Source organism: Sciurus vulgaris, assembly GCF_902686455.1.
Source record: "Sciurus vulgaris genome assembly, chromosome: 19".
Lineage (NCBI taxonomy): Eukaryota > Metazoa > Chordata > Mammalia > Rodentia > Sciuridae > Sciurus > Sciurus vulgaris.
In genome coordinates, this window is record NC_136480.1 from 2,900,760 (window position 1) to 2,920,562 (window position 19,803).

The 19,803-nt window shown below is 57.5% G+C and overlaps 1 protein-coding gene across 4 annotated transcripts; it reads right to left on the bottom strand.

The window, feature by feature from the left end:
• Positions 1-830: 830 nt before the first annotated feature.
• On the bottom strand, positions 831-19,322 carry HDAC11 (histone deacetylase 11). Of its 4 annotated transcripts, XM_079122273.1 has the most exons (11): positions 19,175-19,322; positions 18,132-18,280; positions 15,494-15,594; positions 7,729-7,845; positions 6,618-6,660; positions 5,121-5,197; positions 4,012-4,074; positions 3,095-3,191; positions 1,754-1,932; positions 1,360-1,592; positions 831-1,022 (listed from the first exon to the last, which is right to left on the bottom strand). In XM_079122273.1, coding segments are annotated over exons 1-10 (1,044 nt in total). In that variant the 5' UTR covers positions 19,177-19,322; the 3' UTR covers positions 831-1,022; positions 1,360-1,376. The 4 variants fall into 4 exon arrangements, with proteins under 4 accessions (XP_078978399.1, XP_078978398.1, XP_078978400.1 ...); XM_079122272.1 differs by having other exon boundaries at positions 831-1,592; XM_079122274.1 differs by lacking the exon at positions 19,175-19,322 and adding an exon at positions 19,059-19,172 and having other exon boundaries at positions 831-1,592.
• Between the last annotated feature and the right edge of the window lie 481 nt (positions 19,323-19,803).

The following is a 19,803-nucleotide window of genomic DNA, read 5'->3' on the forward strand; positions in this document are numbered from 1 at the left end:
CGCCCAGCCCTGGTTTGCTGATCTTCCAGATGGGACGTCGCCCTGTCCCAGGACCCTGGGGTGGAACAGAAGGGTGGCCGTGACTGACGCCGCCCCGCGTCGGGTGCCCGGCTCCGGGAGTGTCCGTCTCCGTTTCCTTTGGTCCTCGAAAGGCCGGGATCGCTCACCCCCAGGGGCACTGCGGCCTGTCCAATCACGAGCCTTTGTGACTCCGGCACAGAAGCCCCATGGTGACCAAGTGAGGCCGCCACGTGTTGGACGCAGGCGGCCATCGGACCCCCAAGTCACACCAGGGAATCCAGGGCAAGGGCCTGAGGTGGACGCAGGACGCACAGGGGACAATCCCGCGCCCCGTGTGGGAGCCCAGAGGGTGACAAGCGTGTCCCTCAGCAGGCTGGCGGGGATGGGGCCACTGGCCAACCTCTCTCCGCCCCTGTGCTCTGGACAAGGTGGCAGTCACTGGCTTGCAGGGGTGGACGGGCCCCTCGCCCCACTTCCTGGGACGCCCTGAGCGTCCCCTTCAGAGAGAGGAGGAGGAGAGACCAGGGCAGGCACAGAACAGGAACTGGGGACTCTGGGAGAGGCCAGTGGAGACTGCAGCCCCCAGGACTCGTCCAGGCCCCTCCTACCACCTCGGGCTGGGCTGGGGACCCCTGCTGCCCTCCCTTCCCAGGACGCCTGGCCAGGGCCTCGGTTCCCTGGCTTCCGCCCGGGGACCTCAGCTGCCGTGCCAACCTGGCCCTGCTGCTGGGCGGGTGGGACGCTGGCCCAAGTGGAGACAGGTGTCCTCGGCCGCCCCCACCTTGTCACCACACAGGGACCCTCGAAAAGCAGGTCCAGACCTTATTTATTGAGGGGGACCCCAGCCTGGAGACCCCGCCTCGTCCCTTCCCCAGGCCCCACGTCCAGCCCAGGGGCTCCGCCTGCTGGCGGGGACGCGGGCCCACCTGGACGCCTGGGCTGGCGGCTCTCCTCCGCGGCTCCTGACACCTGGGAGCGAGGGGCCGGCGCGGCCTCCGCGACTGCAGGGGAGAGAGCCCCGGGTGGCTGGCCGGCTCCTCCGTGGGCCTCGCAGGCCGGCCTCCCCGCTCCTCTGCCCTCTCTCCCTCTTGACCACCTGCTCCTCCTCGGGCCCGATGGGCCCAGGACCCCGGCGGGTCCCCCCGGGCTTCCTGTCTGCCTTCTGCCCTGCCCGCGAGGACTCGAGACCCTGGGCACCCGGTGGGGACGCGGCCCAGGCAGGGCGGGTCGCCCTTCCTTCCTTCCCCTCCGGGTCGCTGGGGCCCACAGCCCCGCGAGGGTGGAAAACGGCACTAGAGGCAGGTGGCGGGCGGGGCCCGGAGGCAGGCTGGGTGTCACCTAGCAGGGCAGCACCGTCAGGGCACCGAGGACGAGAGCAGCGGCGTGTCCGAGTTCTGCGAGGAGACGTTGGGCGACTCGGGCCCGATGAGGTCCAGGCTGTGCAGGTTGAGGATGGAGTCGGCGATGATGCGGGCCGTGCGCTTCTGGTACCCCCCCGAGGTCACCATGAGGATGGGGATCTGCTGGCCGCGGACCACCCGGAACACCAGTTCGTCCCGCTTCACGATGCCCTGTGTGGGGAGGGGGCGGGGAGCTCACTGGCTGGACCCCTGTGGCGTCGGGAAGTCCTGCTGCAGATCTAGCCTTGCTCTGGACTGCTGTGGCTCACCTTTCCCGCTGCTGCTGAACCTCCTGGCAGCCATGCTCCCCGCTCCCCCCGCGAAGGACGTACCCCAGGGCTGATGGCCAGTCCGCCGAGGCGGTCCCCCTCGAGCACGTCGGTGCCGGCGTTGTAGATCACCACGTCCGGGCTGTGCTCCTGGAGGGCCTTCTCCACGTTCCTCTCCACTTTGCTCAGGTACTCGTCATCTTCGGTGCCCCAGTCCAGCTCCACCTTCCGCCTGATGGCCTCTGCGAGAGGGACGCCAGAGCGCCGATGTGCAGGGGAAGGGAACAGAGGCCCGGGGTGGGGAAGACCGAGGGCCGGACACAGGCTGCTGGGCTGCAGCAGTTGTGCCTCTGGTTTTGCCCAAACCAAGCTGAAGAGAGCACTCGGCCCTGCAGAGGGGGACCCGGGAGAGAGGTCTGAGGACGACACCCCGTGGGCCAGCTCTGATTCCACGTCCCCCTGAGCCCCGCCCAGACGCGCGGACACGCTGTCCTACTCTCAGGGCCAGGTCTCGACACCCGAGATTCAGTTCGGGAATTAAGTCACTTGGACGACACAGTGGCAGACTCACCCACACCAGAGTCGCCAGCACCTTACGCATAAATGGCCCTGTTATGGTTTGGATCTGGAGTATCACCCAAAGGCCCTTGTGAGAAAGGCTTGGTGGACAGCCTGTGGAAGTACGAGGAGGTGCCTGGACCTTTAAGAGGCGGAGCCAAATGGAAGGAAGTGATGTCACGGAGGGCATGGCTGGACCTTTAAGAGGTAGAAGGAAGCTAACAGAAGTGACCTCACTGGAGTGTGTCCTCAAAGGGGACCCCGGGCTCCACCCCTTCCTGTCTTTCTTTGGTTCCCATGTGCTCCCTGCCATGCGATGCTGCCCTGCCACAGGCCCAAAGCCATGGAGCCCATCAACCCTAGACCTGAACCTCCAAAACACGGATCCAAACCAACCTTTCTGTCCCATAGGTTGATTTCCTTAAATATTTTGTCACAGAGCTGAAAAGCTGACTCACACAGGCACCCCACCTGCAGAATGGGCAGTTCTGCTTTCTAGCCTCATCTGGGAATCTCTGCCTTTTGATTGGTGAGTCTAACCCGCTTTCATTTATTTTTAAGTAACTTCTGTTTGAAATTATTTCTGCTTCTTAGTTTTTTCTGCTGCTCCTCTTTTTTTCGCTCCTCTAGTGGTTCCTCCTGACATAAGGACACTGGTCTCTGGTGGGGCTTGTGACTTCTGCAGGTCTCAGTTTCCTTGTGTGTCCAAGGGAAAACCCCACCTCTTACAGGGATACCGAGGAAAAGGGAGGAGACATCTCTGGGGCACCCCAGAGACTGCAGGAATCCCAGGGGAGGCAGCCCGTCCCAGCAAGAGCGCACTCAGACGGAGGAGCGGCAGCTTACGCTTGGCAAAGCGGTCCCCGGGGTAGATGTGGCGGTTGTAGACATCCATGATGTACACACGCTTGTCGTCCATGAAGTCCCGCTCGTGCCCATTGCCCTGGGGGAGGACATGGAAGCCGCTCAGAGGCAGGTGTCCTGGGGAATGCCGGACTCCCCCACCCCTTCTCCCCCAGGACACGCCCCACATGCCTGGGCCAGCTTGCCCTTGGGGACAGAAGGTCTCCAGGCTACCCAATGGCAGAGCTGGGGTCCAACCTCAAAACCTGGCCCTGTGACCTTCCAGGAGGACCTCAAGGAAGCCCCCGCCCTCTCAGTCTCCTTCTCTATGAGATGAGGCAAAGTCCTGGCCCTGCCTTGCTCCAGGCTGGCAGGCGTCAGGTGGAGTTCAGCGTAAGAAAGCCAACTAGCAGGCTGGCCGCACCCCAGGGCCCACCCACCGAGGCGGGCGAGGGAGGGGCCCATTTCACCTCCTCCCTCTGACCAGGGGCGTCTGCCGCCTTCAGTCCTAGGAAGAAGGCGCCCCCATGAACTGGGGTCTTCAACGCCCGCCTCGGAGGGCCCAGGGGAGCCCAAAATTGTGTGTGAGCACCTGCCTCGGGGACAGGTGTCCACAGAGCTCATCTGCTCTGTGCAGGAGGTGCCACCCCAAAGGGTCAGCAATAGGGAGCCACAGCAGAGTTCAGAGCACCGCCAGACTGGGTTTCAGGAGGAGCCATTGTGCGGGACGGTAAGGAGGTGGGGAGGACCTGTCACCCTGGGTGGGCCCCACAGAGGGAGTCCCTCCCTTCCAGCCTGAGAAGCAGAGGGGGGTGGCAGAGGCCTGGCACAGGGACGTTCCTGGAAGGTGGAGAGCCCTCCGGTGGGCTGTGATGGATGAGGGCCGCTGGGGACGAGGGTGACGCTGGGCCCTCACTCACCTGATGGGCGTCCAGGTCGATGATGGTGGCCTTGGAGACGCCCTCCACTCGCTCAAACAGAAACTGCCAAGGTGAGGAGGGGCAGGCGTGAGGAGCAGCCGGGCCAGGGGCCCAGCCCTTCAGGTCCCAGGGTGGAGGGGCTGGGAGGGCACACCAGGAGCAGGCCCTTGTGCCGTCATTGCCTGGGAGAGCTGGGCAGGCAGTGGTCAGGGCCCGGGTCTCCCCGCATCCCCTTGGAAATGCAGAGGTTACCCTTGAACTTCACTTCCCAATCTTTTATTTTTTTGGACCAGGGATTGAACCCAGGGCTGCTAAGCCACTGAGCCACATCCCAGCCCTTTTTATTTTTTATTTAGACACAGGGTCTCACTGAGTTGCTTAGACTATGTTGCTGAGGCTGGCCTCCAACTTGCGATCCTCCTGCCTCAGCCTCCTGAGCTCTGGGATTATAGGTGTGCACCACTGCCCAGCTTCCCCAATCTTGGCCTCCCCCCGCAAGGCTGACCCCTAAAGCCTCCTCCGGGAAGCCTTCCTTCCCTCTTCTTCCCCTCCAAGGTCTCTGTGCATCCCCCTCTCCTGAGGGCAAACTCTGAGGGACGCACCAGCCCGTCCCAATGCCCGGCATGAGGCCAGCTGCAGGTGGCTAGGAGGCTCTGGGTCTGACAGCCCTGCAGGCCAACGCCTGTGACAACCCTCTCTAGGGCCTGGTTCCCTTGTCATTCACATGTGCGGGTCCAGCTGTGGAGAACAGCTGGCACGGGGCCGAGTGCGGGCGACGCCGGCTGTTTTCATTTCCATCACTGCTGTGATGCTTTTGTTGATCTCTTCTACCCTCCGTCCTCCCCTGGTTTTCTAGTGACGTCCAGACCTTGATCTGCTGATTTCCCAGCCAGCCCCGGCTGGGGCCGCTGTCCTAACTCCCTCCACCAGTGCCGGCGTCTTCCTGAGCCGAGCCGAGGGAGAGGAAGCGGCTGAGCGCCCCTGGCCAGGCCCTCGGCTCCCGGCCTCGTCCCTTCTCTAGAACAGTGCTGGGAACGCTGGGCCTGGGCAGTGGAGGGCTTCTGGGGGGCTCCTGCAGGCCCCACGCCCACCTGAGCCCGTGGACTCACCTTGATGGCCAGCGTGATGTCGGCGTAGGCACAGAAGCCCCCGCCTCGGTCGCTGGAGCAGTGGTGGAAGCCGCCCCCTGCAGAAGGGCAGATGGGCACTGGTCAGGGCCACCACGGGGCTCAGCCCCTCTGTGTCCCCAGGGTCCCTCTCTCCTCCCAGCCCCTGGCAGGGCTCCTCCAACCCCAGGCTGTCAGGGGATGGACAGCGGGTCCCTGAGCCCAGGCTGGACAGCCCCAGCCAGCCTGAGGGCCCCCTCACACACAGACCCGTGACGGGGCGCTCAGCCTTGTCCCCGCGGCCTGGGCCCACGCGCCCGAGGGGCTGGGCTCCTCACAGGGCACCAGGCCAGCTGAAGCGTCCCAACAGCCCAGAAGAGGGCACCATCATCACCAAGGCCCATTATAGAGAGGATGCTCAGGCACAGAGAGGGTCGGCAGTTTGCCCAGGGTCACACAGCTAGGTCATGGCAGAACCAGGGTTCAAACCCGGACTGGATCAGGACCCGGACTCTTCAACCAGACCATAATACTTCCACAAGAGCCCCAGGGAACCCACTGAAGGGCATCAATGGCTCCCACGGCAGTGGGGTGCCCTCACCTCCCGGCTACACCAGACCCACAGCTGGGCATCTGGATACACCAGAAGGACGAGAGCCGCCCTGGCCTTGCTGAGTTCACGGCCAAAGGCTGAGTTCACGGCCAAAGGCAGAGGGTCCTGCCGGGGGCTCTGAGCTCGTCCGTGGGCCTCGTGAATGAAATGGGCCCGAAAATAACTGCCGATTCAAATAAGAGGATGAACGAGGAAGGGACCGGCACACGGTCAAGCGCTGTGCCCCCAAGAGGGACGGCGATCTACGCAGCCCTCCCAGGAGCCAGTCTTGTGCGAGACTCCAGGGGCTGGGAAGCGCTGGACCCGAGGAGGAGGTAGTGATCACGGCTGCGTCTGCCCACCAGTGTGTGACCAAGCCTGTGGGCCAGCCTGGACCTCGGGGACAGAGGGAGCCTTTCTTTCAATTTTTTCTTGGAAAGGGTCCCAGCGATTGAACCCAGGGGTGCTTAACCACTGAGCCACCTCCCCAGCCTGATTTTGTATCTTATTTAGAGACAAGGTCTCGCCGAGTTGCTGAGAGCCTCACTTTGGCTGAGGCTGGCCTTGAACTCTCGATCCTCCTGCCTCAGCCTCCTGAGCTCCTCAGCAGATGGAGCCTTTCAGAGGAGCCACAGGGAGGCAGGGGTCCTAGAGACCTGCCTAAGGGGGACAGCACAGAGCTCTGGAGGGAGGGAGGGAGCCATCCATGGAGGCTGGGGAATTGGAGGTCAAGATCCCACTTTCCAGATACCCAGAGGCTGCATACCTCACCCCACAGCCCAACATAAAGGGATTCGGGTGGCTCTGGGGCTGCTTCCTCTAGGCTCCTCCCGTCCCTTCCTGTCCCACAGACCCCATTCCGGGCAGCGCCCCCAGGCCAGGCTAGCCATGGAAGCCCAGGGACTCACCTATGTTGATGGCCCAGCCTCGCTCCACGGCCAGCTTCCCCGCCTGTGGAGACAAGCAGAGGGTAAGAGGGGGCAGGCAGCAATCCCGCCACTGGCTCTTTCCAAGGTGAGGACACAGGAGCCACCCGCCCCCAGCCCACTCAGCCCTTCCTGGGGCAAACACCAGACTGGCCAGCCTCAGAGTCGCATGGGGTGTGTGCCCGTCTGCAACCACGTGATGGAGGCAGGAAAGGTAAATTAGGTGCTTATCACCACGAGGGAATGGTTTTATTTGTTTTGGTCCCAGGGATTGAGCCCAGGGGTGCTAACCACTGAGACACCTCCCCAGCCCTTTTTATATTTTACTTAGACAGGGTCTCACTGAGTTGCTTAGGGCCTCACTAAGTTGCTGAGGCTGGCCTCCAACTTGCGATCCTCCTGCCTCAGCCTCCTGAGCTGCTGGGATGATAGGCGTGTGCTACCTCACCCAGCTAAGGGAATTATTTTAACATGGTTTTCAAAAGGAAATAAGAACATTTTGCTCACGGAGATACAGTAGGCTAATTACTGAAATCTTGTAGGAATTCATAATTTGGGGGTAGATAATAATAAAGAAAACTGTAGGGATCAGTAGGGACTGATCCAGGACTTGATTAAATTGTCATTTTTAATATATATATATTAAAATATATGCATTTAATACACACATATATGGGGGGGTTGGTACTAGGGATTGAACCCAGGGACGCTATGCACTAAACTACACCCCTAGCCTTAATTTTATTTCATTTGCAACAGGGTCTTGCTAAGTTGCCGAGGCTGGCCTCCAACTTGGGATCCTCCTGCCTCAGCCTCCCAAGTAGCTGAGATGACAGGTGTGGGCGACTGCGCCTGGCAGAATACACTCTTTGTGGGTGGAGATGCATCCTATATAGCAGCAAATACGGTAACCGGAATAGGAAGTGAAGGGACAATGAATTCTGATGTCCCCAGATGGGCAAGGGTTTTGAAGAAAGGGTCATTGTTGCTGGGGCCTGAGGAACAGTCGGGACTTTGTTCAGCTCGCAGTGGGGGAGGGCGCCGCGGGGCAGAAGAGGTGCCGAGGATCTGGGGACGCGGGCCGCCCACCTACCATGATGGTTCCTCCTGTCTGGGTCCGAAGGGGCCGCAGCACTTTCCTCTGCACAAGGAAGTTGGGGAGGAAGATGACGGGAGGGATTTCTGTGATGGTGGCAACAGCAAAGGACCACTGTGGGAAGAGACCAGGTCACAGGGAATCAGAATCCCTCTGGATGCCGGGGATGGTTTCCCGGGGCTCTTGGACCAGCTCCCTGCTCAAGTGCACTTCCTCTGGTGATGATGAATGGCCGGGTACAGTGCACTTGCCTATAATCCCAGCAACGCGGGAGGCTGAGGCGGGAGGATCGCAAGTTGGAGGCCAGCCTCAGCAACTCAGCGAGACCCTGTCTCTAAATAAAATAATAAAAAGGGCTGGGGAGGTGGCTCAGGGGTGAAGAGCCCCTGGATTCAGTCTCCAGGAAGGAATGGAGGGAGGGAGGGAGGCCGGGAAGGAATAGCTACAACGAGCCCTATCCTGCACCAGGCTTCAGACTCCCTCAAGTTCAGCCAGGCGCTTCTTAGAGCAAGGTCAGCCCCATTCCTTGGCGCCTCGAAGCCCTTGGCTGCCCTCTTGTGTCCACAGCGAGAACTGCAGCGGGCTCCCAGTCCCCGCTGCGCAGACCCAGGCGACTTTGGGAGAGTGGTGGGGATCTTTCAGTCTCTTCCTCCTCTGGGAATCAGACCTCCCTGTACGTGAAGCAGCATTTGGGCAGAACGGCCCAGAAGCGTCTCCAGCTGCTGAGGCAAGCGCATCGAGGGCACCCAAAGGTACGTGCATCAGGACCACCTGTGACCGCCACGTGCCCCGGGGAACCTGCATACAGCACTGACTGCTCAGGTCCCCAAACCCTGCCTGGCTGAGACGCATCTGGGCCATCTCCCCCGTCCTTCACTCCCAGCAATGAGGCCCTAGACGTAGAAACGTGTCCCAGAGGCCTGTTGTTGGCACAGCAAGAGCCCGGGAGGGGCCTGCTAGGGGCACCTATTCTCCTGGCAAGCAGGTCTCAGCTAGCGGGGCTGTCAGTCAGTGGGAGCTTCTTTGCAGAGTGATATGTGATGGAGACAGGTTGGTCTATGTTGGGTGGGGGACAGAGAGGCTCTCTGGAGGAGGGGTCATCCACAAAGGTGGACAGTGGACAGGAGTTGCGCAGAAGCAGGGGTCAAGGTCAAAAAGCAACTTTGGGCAGCAAAGCAAATCCAAGATCAAGAGAAGCCAGGAGCTGGGCACAGTGGTGCACACCTGTCATCTCAGGGGCTCAGGAGGCTGAGGCAGGAGGATCGCAAGGTGGAGGCCAGCCTCAGCCACTTAGCGAGGCCCTCAGTGAGACCCTGTCTCTCAATAAAATATAAAAAGGGCTGGGGGTGTGGCTCAGTGGTGAAGCACCCCTGGGTTCAATCCTCAGTTCCAAAAAAAAAAGAAGAAAGAAAGAAAGAAAAGAAAAGAAAGAAAGAAAGAGAAGCAGCCAGCAAAGAGGGACGGGATGCGTGAGCTTCCTATCCTGTAGGTGCTGCTCGGGTTCACACACTGTCATTAGAGCAGTAGGGAGCCATAGACAGTGCTGTTCCAAGCGCTCTAGTGTGAAGTGAGAGATGATGAGGATCTGGAAGCAAGAAGAGGGGACAGTATCAACCAAGGGTAGTAACGTGAGACGGGAAGCTTTCTATAACCTCACCCTAGCAAGGGCTCTGGGGCCCGGCTGGATGGAAGTGGGGTGGGGCTCCAAGTCTTCCTCTCTGGGCTCCGCCATGGGCTGTGTGACTTTGGACACAGCCTTACCTTCTCTGTGCTTCTGCCTCATCTGCAAAACAGGGCCTCCAATGAGGCCCTAGACGTAGAAACGTGTCCCAGAGGCCTGTTGTTGGCGCAGTCTAAAGCATGGCACCTGAGCCCTGCCTCCGTTTCACCTTTCCACAAGGCACCTGGCTCTGAGGCTACCGTGTGTCCCAGGGAGTGTCTGTCCTCCCTCGAGGGCAGGCAGGTGGCTCTGCTCACTGCTGTGTAGACACTGCTCAAAATAAGGCCCGCCCGTGGGACCTGCTTAGGGCACGTGCTATGCACCCCGTTTCCAGCTGGCGACCCCAGGTCCTGCCTGCATCCTCGGGAGGAGGGCCACCCGTCCTGCGCCCAGGCGAGGAAGGCCTCACTGGTGACTGACTGGAAAGGGGGCCGCACAATCCAGGGCGCCAACCTCCCAATCGGCCTGGGGTCCCGAGAGTGGGGTACCTCCCCACCCTCTGCCCCCAGGCTCCTGCCTGGGTCCCGCCTCCAGCTCCGCTTCCAGGGCTGCGGTGTCCCATTGGGCCACCCCCCCCCGCCATCCGGGGCACCCAACAGGGGCAGGCAAGGGCCACCCGAGTGGTTAGGACCTTCGCGGGGGGTTTGAGAACAGCCGCTCTAGGGAACTGGACCTCGGCTGTGCTGGGCAGGTCCCTGCGGAGCTCTGGGCCAGACTGAGGCCACCCTCTGTCACAGGTGTGGCCTGTGAGCTGGCCCAGCCCGGGGCCTGGCCAGGTGTTGGGGCCACCACCCCAGCCAGCCGCGGTGGGATGCCACCGCCTGCCAGGCCGCCTCTGGAACCTGCTGCCCTGCACTCGGCTCCACCAGGCTCCACCAGACCACCCAGAGGCTCAGACCCAGGAGCTCCCGGAGGCGAGACCAGCTGCACCCCACTGAAGGTCCCACTGCTGGCTTCCAGGGAGTGGTTCCTACAGGGCACAGTACAGGACACAGGAACACACAGACATCTCAGTTGACAGGAAAAAAGACTTGGACAAAAATCCAACACCCTGGCAGGATAAAAATCACTCAACAAACCAGGAATACAAGGGAACTCCCTCATGGCAGAAAAAGCACTTATTTATTTATGCCTTCACTTAGGAGAGAACCAGGAGCACTCTATCATGGAGCCATGTCCCCAGTCCTTTTAGGGTCTCGTGAAATTGCGGAGGCTGTTCTCCAACTTGCGATCCTCCTGTCTCAGCCTCCCGAGTTGCTGGAATTGAGGCCTAGTGCCACAGTGCCTGGCTAAAGGGCATTTATTTTTTAAATGAAACAAAATAAATCAAAAACACCCACAGTGAACATCATAATAGCTAAAGACTTCCCACCTAAGTGATAAGACAAAAGTTGCCGGCTTTGCTACTTCTACTCACCACAGTATTAGAAGATCAAGCCCAAGCATTTAAGCAAGAAAAACAAATAAAAATGCATCTGAATGAGAAAGAAAGAAGTAAAACTCGCTCTATTCACAGAAGGCATGATGTCATACTTAGAAGATCCTAAAGAATATACACACACAAATATTAAAGCTAAAAAACAAATACAGCAGAGTTGCAGCACATATCAATGAGCAATAATCAGTTGCATTTCTGTGCGCTGGAAATGAACCATCTGGAAAGGAAATTAAGGAGGCAATTCCATTATTCATAGCATCAAGAAGAATCAAAGTGCTTGGGAATGAATTTAACCAAGAGGTGTAAGACTTATCGACAGGAGGCTATAAAACATTCCTGAAGGAAGTGAAAGAAAACATAAGCAAATGGAAAGACATCCCATGTTCATGGATTGGAAGACCAAATATTACAAAGATGGCACACTCTCCAGAGAGACCTAAAGATTTGGTGCAATTCCTGTCAAAATATGGCCTTTTAAAAAAAAAAAATCTATGCAATATTTTTTATTCAATGTACACAAATGGGGTACAACTGTTGTTTCTCTGGTTGTACATGAAGTAGGGTCGCACCATTTGTGCAATCATACATGTACATAGGGTAACGAATAATGTCTGTCTCATTCTGTTATTTTTCCTACCCCCCCACCCCTCTTTTTCCTTTATACAATCCACCCTTCCTCCATTAAAATATGGCCTTTTTTGCAAAAAGAGAGGAGAGGTGGATCCCATAAGTCATACGAAATCTCAAAGGACCCCCAATTCCCAAAACAATCCTGAAGAAGAAGAAAAGAGTTGGATTTGCAATCAAAACAGGGTGGAGGTAACAGAAGAGTAGACACGTAAATCAAAGGCATAGAATTGGGGGTCCAGAAATAAACCCATCTATTGATGGCATTTTCTACAAGGGTATTAAGACCATTTAATAAAGGGGGGAAAATACTCTCTTTGACAAATGATGTCGAGAGAACTAGATATCCACATGCAAAAGAATGAAGTTGGACTCCTACCTCACACCATAGGTACTATAAGCTAAAACTCTAAAAGTCTTAGAAGAAAACACAGAGGGGTAAATCTTTTAAATATCTTTTTTGGTGGTCAATGGACTTGTATTTTATTTATTCATTTATAGGCAGTGCTGAGAATCAAGCCCAGGGCTTCACACATGCTAGGCAAGCGCTCTACCACGGAGCCCCAGCCCCAGCCCCAGGTAGATCTTTATTGAATTTGGCAATGGCACTGTCACTTGATCCAGCAATGAATTTTACCAGAATATTTTTAAAAAGGAGAGAGGAAAGAGGAGCCAGAGAGGAAGAGGGAGAGGAAGGGAGTGGGGAGAGAGAGGGAGAGAGACTCCAAGTTCTCATTCCGCTAGTCTCTACCAGGGCCTTCTGCCCTCCAGGAGCAGTCTGTGACTCCGCTACTTAGTAATTTTGTTTGTTGTCTGACTCTTCCACCTAAATGTCAGCTCTAGAAGGAAAGGGAGTGGCCTCTTATGTTCCATTCTGGTCCAGCAACACCCAGAACAGTATTGTGCTCTTTAGGTATTTGCTGATCTGATATGTGCTGAGCACTGCCTAGCACAGAGAGCTCAAGGAAGCATGTCAATGCTGCACAGCACTGACCCCCGCAAACTGCCTCGGAAGTCAGCAGAAGGCAAGAGCCCAGCACTGGCCGAGCCCAACTGCCACCCTCCATGGGGCCAACTCTGGACCTTGCACATAGTAGGCGCTCAGTAAATAGCACTTCCCCATTGATGTTACGTTGCCAACACCAGACGGCTGTCCCCCCCTGTGGCTTGCTTGTCAGCTCTGCAGGCCACACTCAGGCAGGGCCGGGCATGAAGCCCAGAATGGGGGTAGGGACCGCGGGGGACAGAGCAGGGGAGAAGATGGCCTTATGTAACACGCAGAGGACAGCCATGGAGCTCAGCCCTGGGAGCCCTGCAGGGGCTCAGTGCTCACAACAGAAAACAGGGAAAAGAAACCGCAGACAGGAGGGTGGGTGGGGATGTCCCCAGCTGTGACCAGAAACGGCCGTGGCCTCACTGAAGGCAACCTGGCTCCGGGTCACCCCCAGCAACCCGCTCCTGACTGCCCACGGTCCCTGGGACAAGAATCATGCTCCTCTGGCGGCCTGCAGGGCCCTGTGTGGCCCGGCCAGCACAGAGTTCCCTTACCTTCTCTCTGGCCACCAGAGCGCCCTTCCTCTCTATGGGAGATCAAGACCCCTCCCCTTCTGGGCCGCAACTCTGGCACATTCTTCCTTCCAAGTGCCACTTGTCTGTGGCCTATTGTTTTGTCTTACTGTGGAAATCATCACATTGCTCCTTTTGCTCTGGCTGCTAGGGAGCTCCAAGCTAAAGGTGTGGCTCAAGCGCCATCTTGATTAACCCTGTCAGGTGACATACCTGCTTCTCCTCCTGTGCTTGATCTCAATTTTCTACTTAGGACTCCGCCAGCTAATACTTTTTGAATTATCATTCTTTATCACATAGTAAGCTGCCTGCGGGTTTGGGGAAGACGACGGCCAGGCACGCAGAGTTCCCTGGGGGTTCCTCAAGTGGGTGCAGCCCTGGGGCCTGGCCCCCACCCCCGGTCTCGTCTCGGGTTCCATTCTGATCTGATCTCTCCCTGCGCCAACTCGGGGCCTCCTGTCCCTGCCCTCCCCTCTCCCTCTGGACTTGGACAGGCGCGTCCTCCTGGTCCAGCCCCTGGGTTACCGATGTGACCACGCATGCCTGGGCCCCAGGAAACCAGGGCAGCCAAGTGCCGGGCTTCCTGCCAAAGCCTCGCACGCCTCCCTGTCCCAGGAGCCAAGTCTCAGCGTCTTCCTGGTAATCTTTCCTGAGCTCCTGGTCTCCTCTGGAATTCTCACAGCTCGGCTGGTCCTGCCAGGGTCTCCCCAGGCCCGACCGACTTCCCAGGTGATCTTGAGCAGCCACGGCCTCTTTCTGGGGTTTTCTACTCATACTTTAGAGGGGTCTGCTCACCTCTGGCATCTGTGACTGAGTCCACTTGAGTCTAGCTGAGAAGCCGAGGGTTGGGGCTCCCACACTCAGGAGGCAGCGAAACTGGGCATCCCTGACCCTGACCCGGGGAGGCAGGCGGCAGTGGCAGATTCTGAAGCAACCACACACTCCAGCCTCCTCTCTGCTCCCACTCAAGGGATCTACATGCCTGGGCCCTCAGAACCTCAGCCACCAACAGGAGCTGAGTGGTCTCCTCGAGAGAGGGGTCATAAGTAGGCAGCTGGTGCAACCAGTGGTCCCACATGGAATTTTAAAATCCCTGTGGCTCGGGAGGCTGAGGCAGGAGGATGGCAAATTGGAGGCCAGCCTCAGCCACTTAGCGAGGCCCTAAGCAACTCGGTGAGACCCTGTCTCTAAATAAAATATTTTGGGCTGGGGATGTGGCTCAGTGGGTAAGCGCCCCTGGGTTCAATCCCTGGCACGCAAAAAGAAGAGAAAATGATCATAATCAGTTGCCACATTAAGCAATGAGAAAGTATTACTTAATAACCTGAGTTTCCGGCTTCTTTAGAAGGTGCTTGAAGGTGCTCTGGCCACACTGGGCCCACCGTGGACCCACCGTGGACCTGCACAGCAGCCACCCATGCAGGAAAACCAAGAGTCCTCCAGTTCACCCCAGCCGCCCTCGCCTGCCCACCGACTTCTTTATGTCCCCTGCTGGGCCCTGGGGGAATTTCTAACCCGTTTTTAGCCCAACAGTTTTCAACAAGTCTTTACAAGAAGTCCTGGGATCAGAATCTTAAAGTTCAGCCCAACAGGAAAACATGCAGGAGTGGAACAGCCTTAGTTGGGACAGGGAAAAGGGGCTGGGGTCTCCTCTCCCCAGCTGGGTCTCTGAAATCTGAACACAGAGCACAGACTGAGAGTCACTAATGTAGAAGTGACTGCATTCCAAGACGCAGACGGCTCAGGGGCAAATTCTTTTCTTTTTCTTTCTTTCTTTCTTTTTTTTTCCCCCTTTTGTACCAGGGATTGAACCCAGGGGTACGTAGCCACTGAGCCCCATCCCCACCCCTTTTTTTATTTTTTGTTTAGAGACAGGGCCTTGCTAAGTGGCCTCCAACTTCCGATCCTCCTGCCTCAGCCTCCTGAGCTGCTGGGATGACAGGTGTGCACCACCACGCCCAGCTAATTGAAAGATTCTTTTTCATTTTGTTTTGCTTTGTGGTAGTATTGGGGGTTTGAACTTAGGGCCCGGTACACGCTAAGCAAGTGCTCTACCACTGAGCCACATCCCCAGCCCTTTTTATTTATTTAGAGACAGGGTCTCGTTCAGTTCGTCAGAGCCTCGCCGCATTGCTGAGGCTGGCCTCCTACTTGCGATCCTCCTGCCTCAGTCTCCTGAGCTGCTAGGACTACAGGTATGCGCCCCCACACCTGGCTGATGACCCTGTTTTCATACTTCCTGAAGATGGGGAGCTCACTACACACAAAGCTGGCTTTTTATGACTGTCTCTTGGGAACCAATGACTCTCATGTTTCTCCTTCATTAGGCCTGAGGCCGTGCATTCCCAGACTGCATGCCCTGCTCTAGCCATGGTCCCTGGCCAGAGCCCCCCGGGACCCCTGCTCTGTACCTTCAGTTCGTTGAGATAGCGTCTCGTGTGCACCACCAGCAGATCCTCCTCCGAGGCCTCCCGCGCCTCCACCAGCATGCCATCCGACAGCAGCTTCTCTTCTGCAAACACAAAGGGAGTTCCTGCGTCCTTCCCCGCCGACCTGAGGCAGGTCCACCCCCAGGCCCTCCCTAGGCAGTGGACTGGACCTGCGGCCACCCCTGCCCCGGGAGGAGCTGGGCACTGCTGGCCTCGTGGATGACAGCCAGAGCAGTCACTGAACACTGTGCACACAGCAAGCCCGGGTTTCCCGGGCCACTACTGACAGCCACAAGATGACCTCTGAGGCAGGAGGCACCAGGGTCAACCGTGTCAACTCTGGAGGTGAGAGTCGGCCCTTGGTGGTTCACCCACCTCCTGATGACATCTGGGTGGCTCAGGAGAGCGTGGCCTCTCTTTAATGCCCGCCTGACCTCAGTTCACATCTCTCCTCCACCAAGAGTGAGCGGCAATTAAAGCACAGCCCACAGGCAGGGGCGATCAGTCAGGATTGAATCACACTGTTGTTCTCGCTGCGTTGCTTTTTTACCAGGACCCTTCCATTCATGGCAAGTACAACTGCCTTTTCCCATTTCGATGACATAATGTTTCCTCCTATATCAAATTTAGGCTTGTTTAAAAAAAAAAAAAAAAAAAAAAAAACAACCCAGAGGCTAAGTCATTAAAAATATGCAGTAAATAATGGAACAGGTGGTACGAAGAGATGGCAGGATGCCAAGAGTGATTTGCAAATGACTGGCGCTTGGGCAACCCTGCATTATTTCCATCCCCCTGATGGAGGCAAGATTTGCTCTGTTTTGCAAAAGAAGAACATGCGGCCACTGTGCATGCCTGTCATCCCAGCAACTTGGGAGGCTGAAGCAGGAGGATTGCAAGTTGGAGGCCAGCCTCAGCAACTTAGCGAGGCCCTAAGCAACTCAGCGAGACCCTGTCTCTAAATAAATAACAAGGGCTGGGGAGGTGGCTCAGTGGTTAAGCACCCCTGGGTTCAATCCCAAGTCCAAAAAAATAAACAATAGAAAACGTAAGACTGAGCAACGTAAGACAGACCACAACACATAAGGCTCTGGGTTCTGGAGAAGTCAGCTCGTCAGCTGATTTCAATGAGTCCTCCTTAGAAATCCACCCTGGTAGTGACCAACTAGTTCCATACATTTTCCAGAATATTCCATGGGGTCCACTGCTTCCAGCAACAGTGTCACGGCTTCTAGCTCCTTTCTTGCCGTGGCATGCTGCCTGCCTCACATTCTCTTCCTCAGGAGACAGGAGGAAGTGACCTGAGTACTGTCTCCTAGGGGAAGAAGATGGGAACTCTTCTGTTGAGCTACTGGGTGATACAGAGGCCCTAGCAGGGGCCAAGTGGACAGTGTGGGAGGGCCATCACTGAGGAAGGCAGAGCACCCCAAGGGGAGCCACATCCCCCGTCCTACTTTGTATTTTATTAGAGACAGGGTCTCACTGAGTTGCTTAGGGCCTTGCTAAGTTTCTGAGGCTGGCCTCCAACTTGCCATCCTCCTGCCTCAGCCTCCGAGCTGCTGGGATGACAAGCATGCACCGCCACACACGGCCTCATCTGTGTTCCTTATACTTCCTATTTTCCTTTGAATGCTCACTCCGGTCACTACTGCAAATGGAAAGTCAGTATCACTTGCCATAGAGAGAAATCAACCAGAAATTCTTAAAATATACAACGGAATGAAGCAGTGCTATTAATCTCTAATTGGATCCTATTTTCCACAAGACTCCGAGCCTCAGACTTGCTCTAGATCTGTTGTAAAGGGAACTGGGCTTAGGTGTTAAAGACAGGCTGGCCCCAAAGCAGAACTTTCTCTATGTGTGATCAGAAGGCACAGGGTAGATTGGGGAAATGGTTTTAAAATATTCATTGCTTCATCCTATGCCAGGTAACGTTTCCTACTTCTCTCAATTAAGGAATCCCTGATACAGGAAACAAGGAAAATAGTCTCACTCACACACACACACACACACACACACACACACACACACACACACACACACTCACACACTCTCTCTCTCTCTCTCTCTTTACTGCGATGCATGAGTTTCCCAACTACATCAGAACCCTGGATCACGAACCACAGTTAAAACAATGAGTTCCCAGAGCATGCCTCTGGATGCTCTGAAGGAGAAGCATCCAAGGATAAGCCAGGAACAGGTGGACCCTGCAGACTCCCACCCGGCTTTAGGTAGCTGTGTGACTTAGGCATGTTTGCAACCCTTCTGAGCCCAGATCCCCCCATCTGTAATCAACAAGCATTGAAGCAAAAACACTCCTCTTCCCAGGTTCTCTGAATGGATATTAGACTCCTTCAAACTTCAGCTGCCCTGTGTCTCGCATTAACCAGCTCCCATCCTGGGCCTCGGGGCGCAGAGGGAGAATTTCAGTCCACAGCAATAGGCCACAGAGAGTGTGGGACGGGAACATATCATGCTTGGGAGTCTGTTTTGGAAAGATGCAAGGGAATTTGAGGGTTGAATCCAAAGGTAAGAGAGTCTGATGCTTATGCTGCGGATGAGGATGGGGAGGACAGGTGGGGTGGAGGAAGCCGCCGTAGGGTCTGAGAAATGCCTTCCCTACCTTTTAGGTAATTGACCACCTTGCCCCATTTCCCGGCATCGAAAGGGTGCAGCTTCTCCAGGCCCATGAAGGTGATGTTGTATCTCGGCGAGTACACAATGGGCCAGTGTGTTTCTGGCACATGCTGGTAGAGCTGAGTTGAGTGTGGCCTTCGGGACACATAAGGACAGACACAGAGCTGGGTCAGCCTGAGTGTGGAAAGCTGCCTCCCCCTCCCCTGACCCAGCATCACTAACCTCCTGTGCACAGAAAAGGGCCACTTAACAGAACTAAGAAGAATCAGAACAGGTCTGTACTGAGCCCGTGGCCGGCTTGCCCTGAACCAGATTCCAACCCAGTTCTCACAACAGCCCTGGGAGACAGGCACCAAAATTGCACCAGAGGCTCTCCAGGGGACCAGGTGTGCCAAGGTCACACAGGTCTGTAGAGAAGCCGATGGTGCACTCAGATGAGTCTAGCTGCAAGGCCTCCGCATCTCACCTCAATGCCCGAACAATTACACCCAACAACCCGGTGGCCCTAGGCCTCGGTTGCTGGGCTGTAAAATGCGCGGCTGTTGCAAGGAACGAATTAATGCATCTAAGGAGCTGGGCACCGCAAACGCCGAGTCAGGATTCAAGGGAGCTGTGGCCCAACCCGGAGGCAGGGGTGGGTCACTTAGGGCCACGCAGCTGTCCCCCTCATCATAACCCCCGCCACACAGGGATCAGAAACCTGCTCCAGCCGCCGCCACACTGGGGGCGTCTGCACAGCTGCTGGGGCCTGGGGTAGGGCAGGCGCAGGACCCGCGCACGAAGCCAGCCCCCGCCAGATCGGGCGACCGTCGCTGCGACCCAGGAGAAGGGGCGCGGGGCTGGCCCTGCGCACGGGCGGGCGTGGGAGCACCCGGCCCGAGCGACCCCTCGCCCGCCATACTTGGGCCCGCACCTGGCTGGCCGGCGGGGCAGCCCGAGCACTCGCGCCCCCGCCCATAGGGACCTCTGGGGACCCCCCCGGGCCGGGCTCGGAGCCCCGACCCACACCCCCACGCCCGCCTCACTCACATCCCGGGGCTGGGCCCTCCCTGCGCTGGCCGCCGCTCCGCGACCGGGCAGGGCGGGGCGCGGGCGCGGGCGGGGCGGGGCCCCTCCCAGGACACGCCCCTGGCCTCGGCCTCCTCGACTGGGGAGGCGGAGCTCCGGGAGACTCCGCCCCTTCCGCGCCTGCGCCTGCGTCACAGAGGAATGGATGCCCGCGCCGAGCTGGAACGCGGAAAGAAGGCCACGCCCCCAACGCCCGTCAAGCTCAAAGCCACGCCCGCCGCAGACAAACACCCAGTAGAATTCCACATGGTTAGGAAAACCACGCCCTCGGTAGGAGGGCCGCGTGGGACTTCACCTCTGCGCGTTGAAGAGGGGCGGGACGCGCGGCGGCGGTGGCCCGCCCGGGGGGCGTGGCCACCCTTGCCCCGCCCCCGTGCCCGCCACTCTTTGGGCGGTCTCCCAAGTTGGGTGGAAACCCGGAGACTGGGAGTTGGAAGCACCTGCTTCCCCAGGGGGCGGTGCCGCGGACTCGCTGTGGGACTCGGGGCAAGCGTCTGCGCTTCCTGGAGCTTCGCTTCCATTAGTGAAATGTGGGGACGGAGAGGGTTGCCCTGGTCTTACCTAGAAAAAACCACGATCTCTCGTGCTCT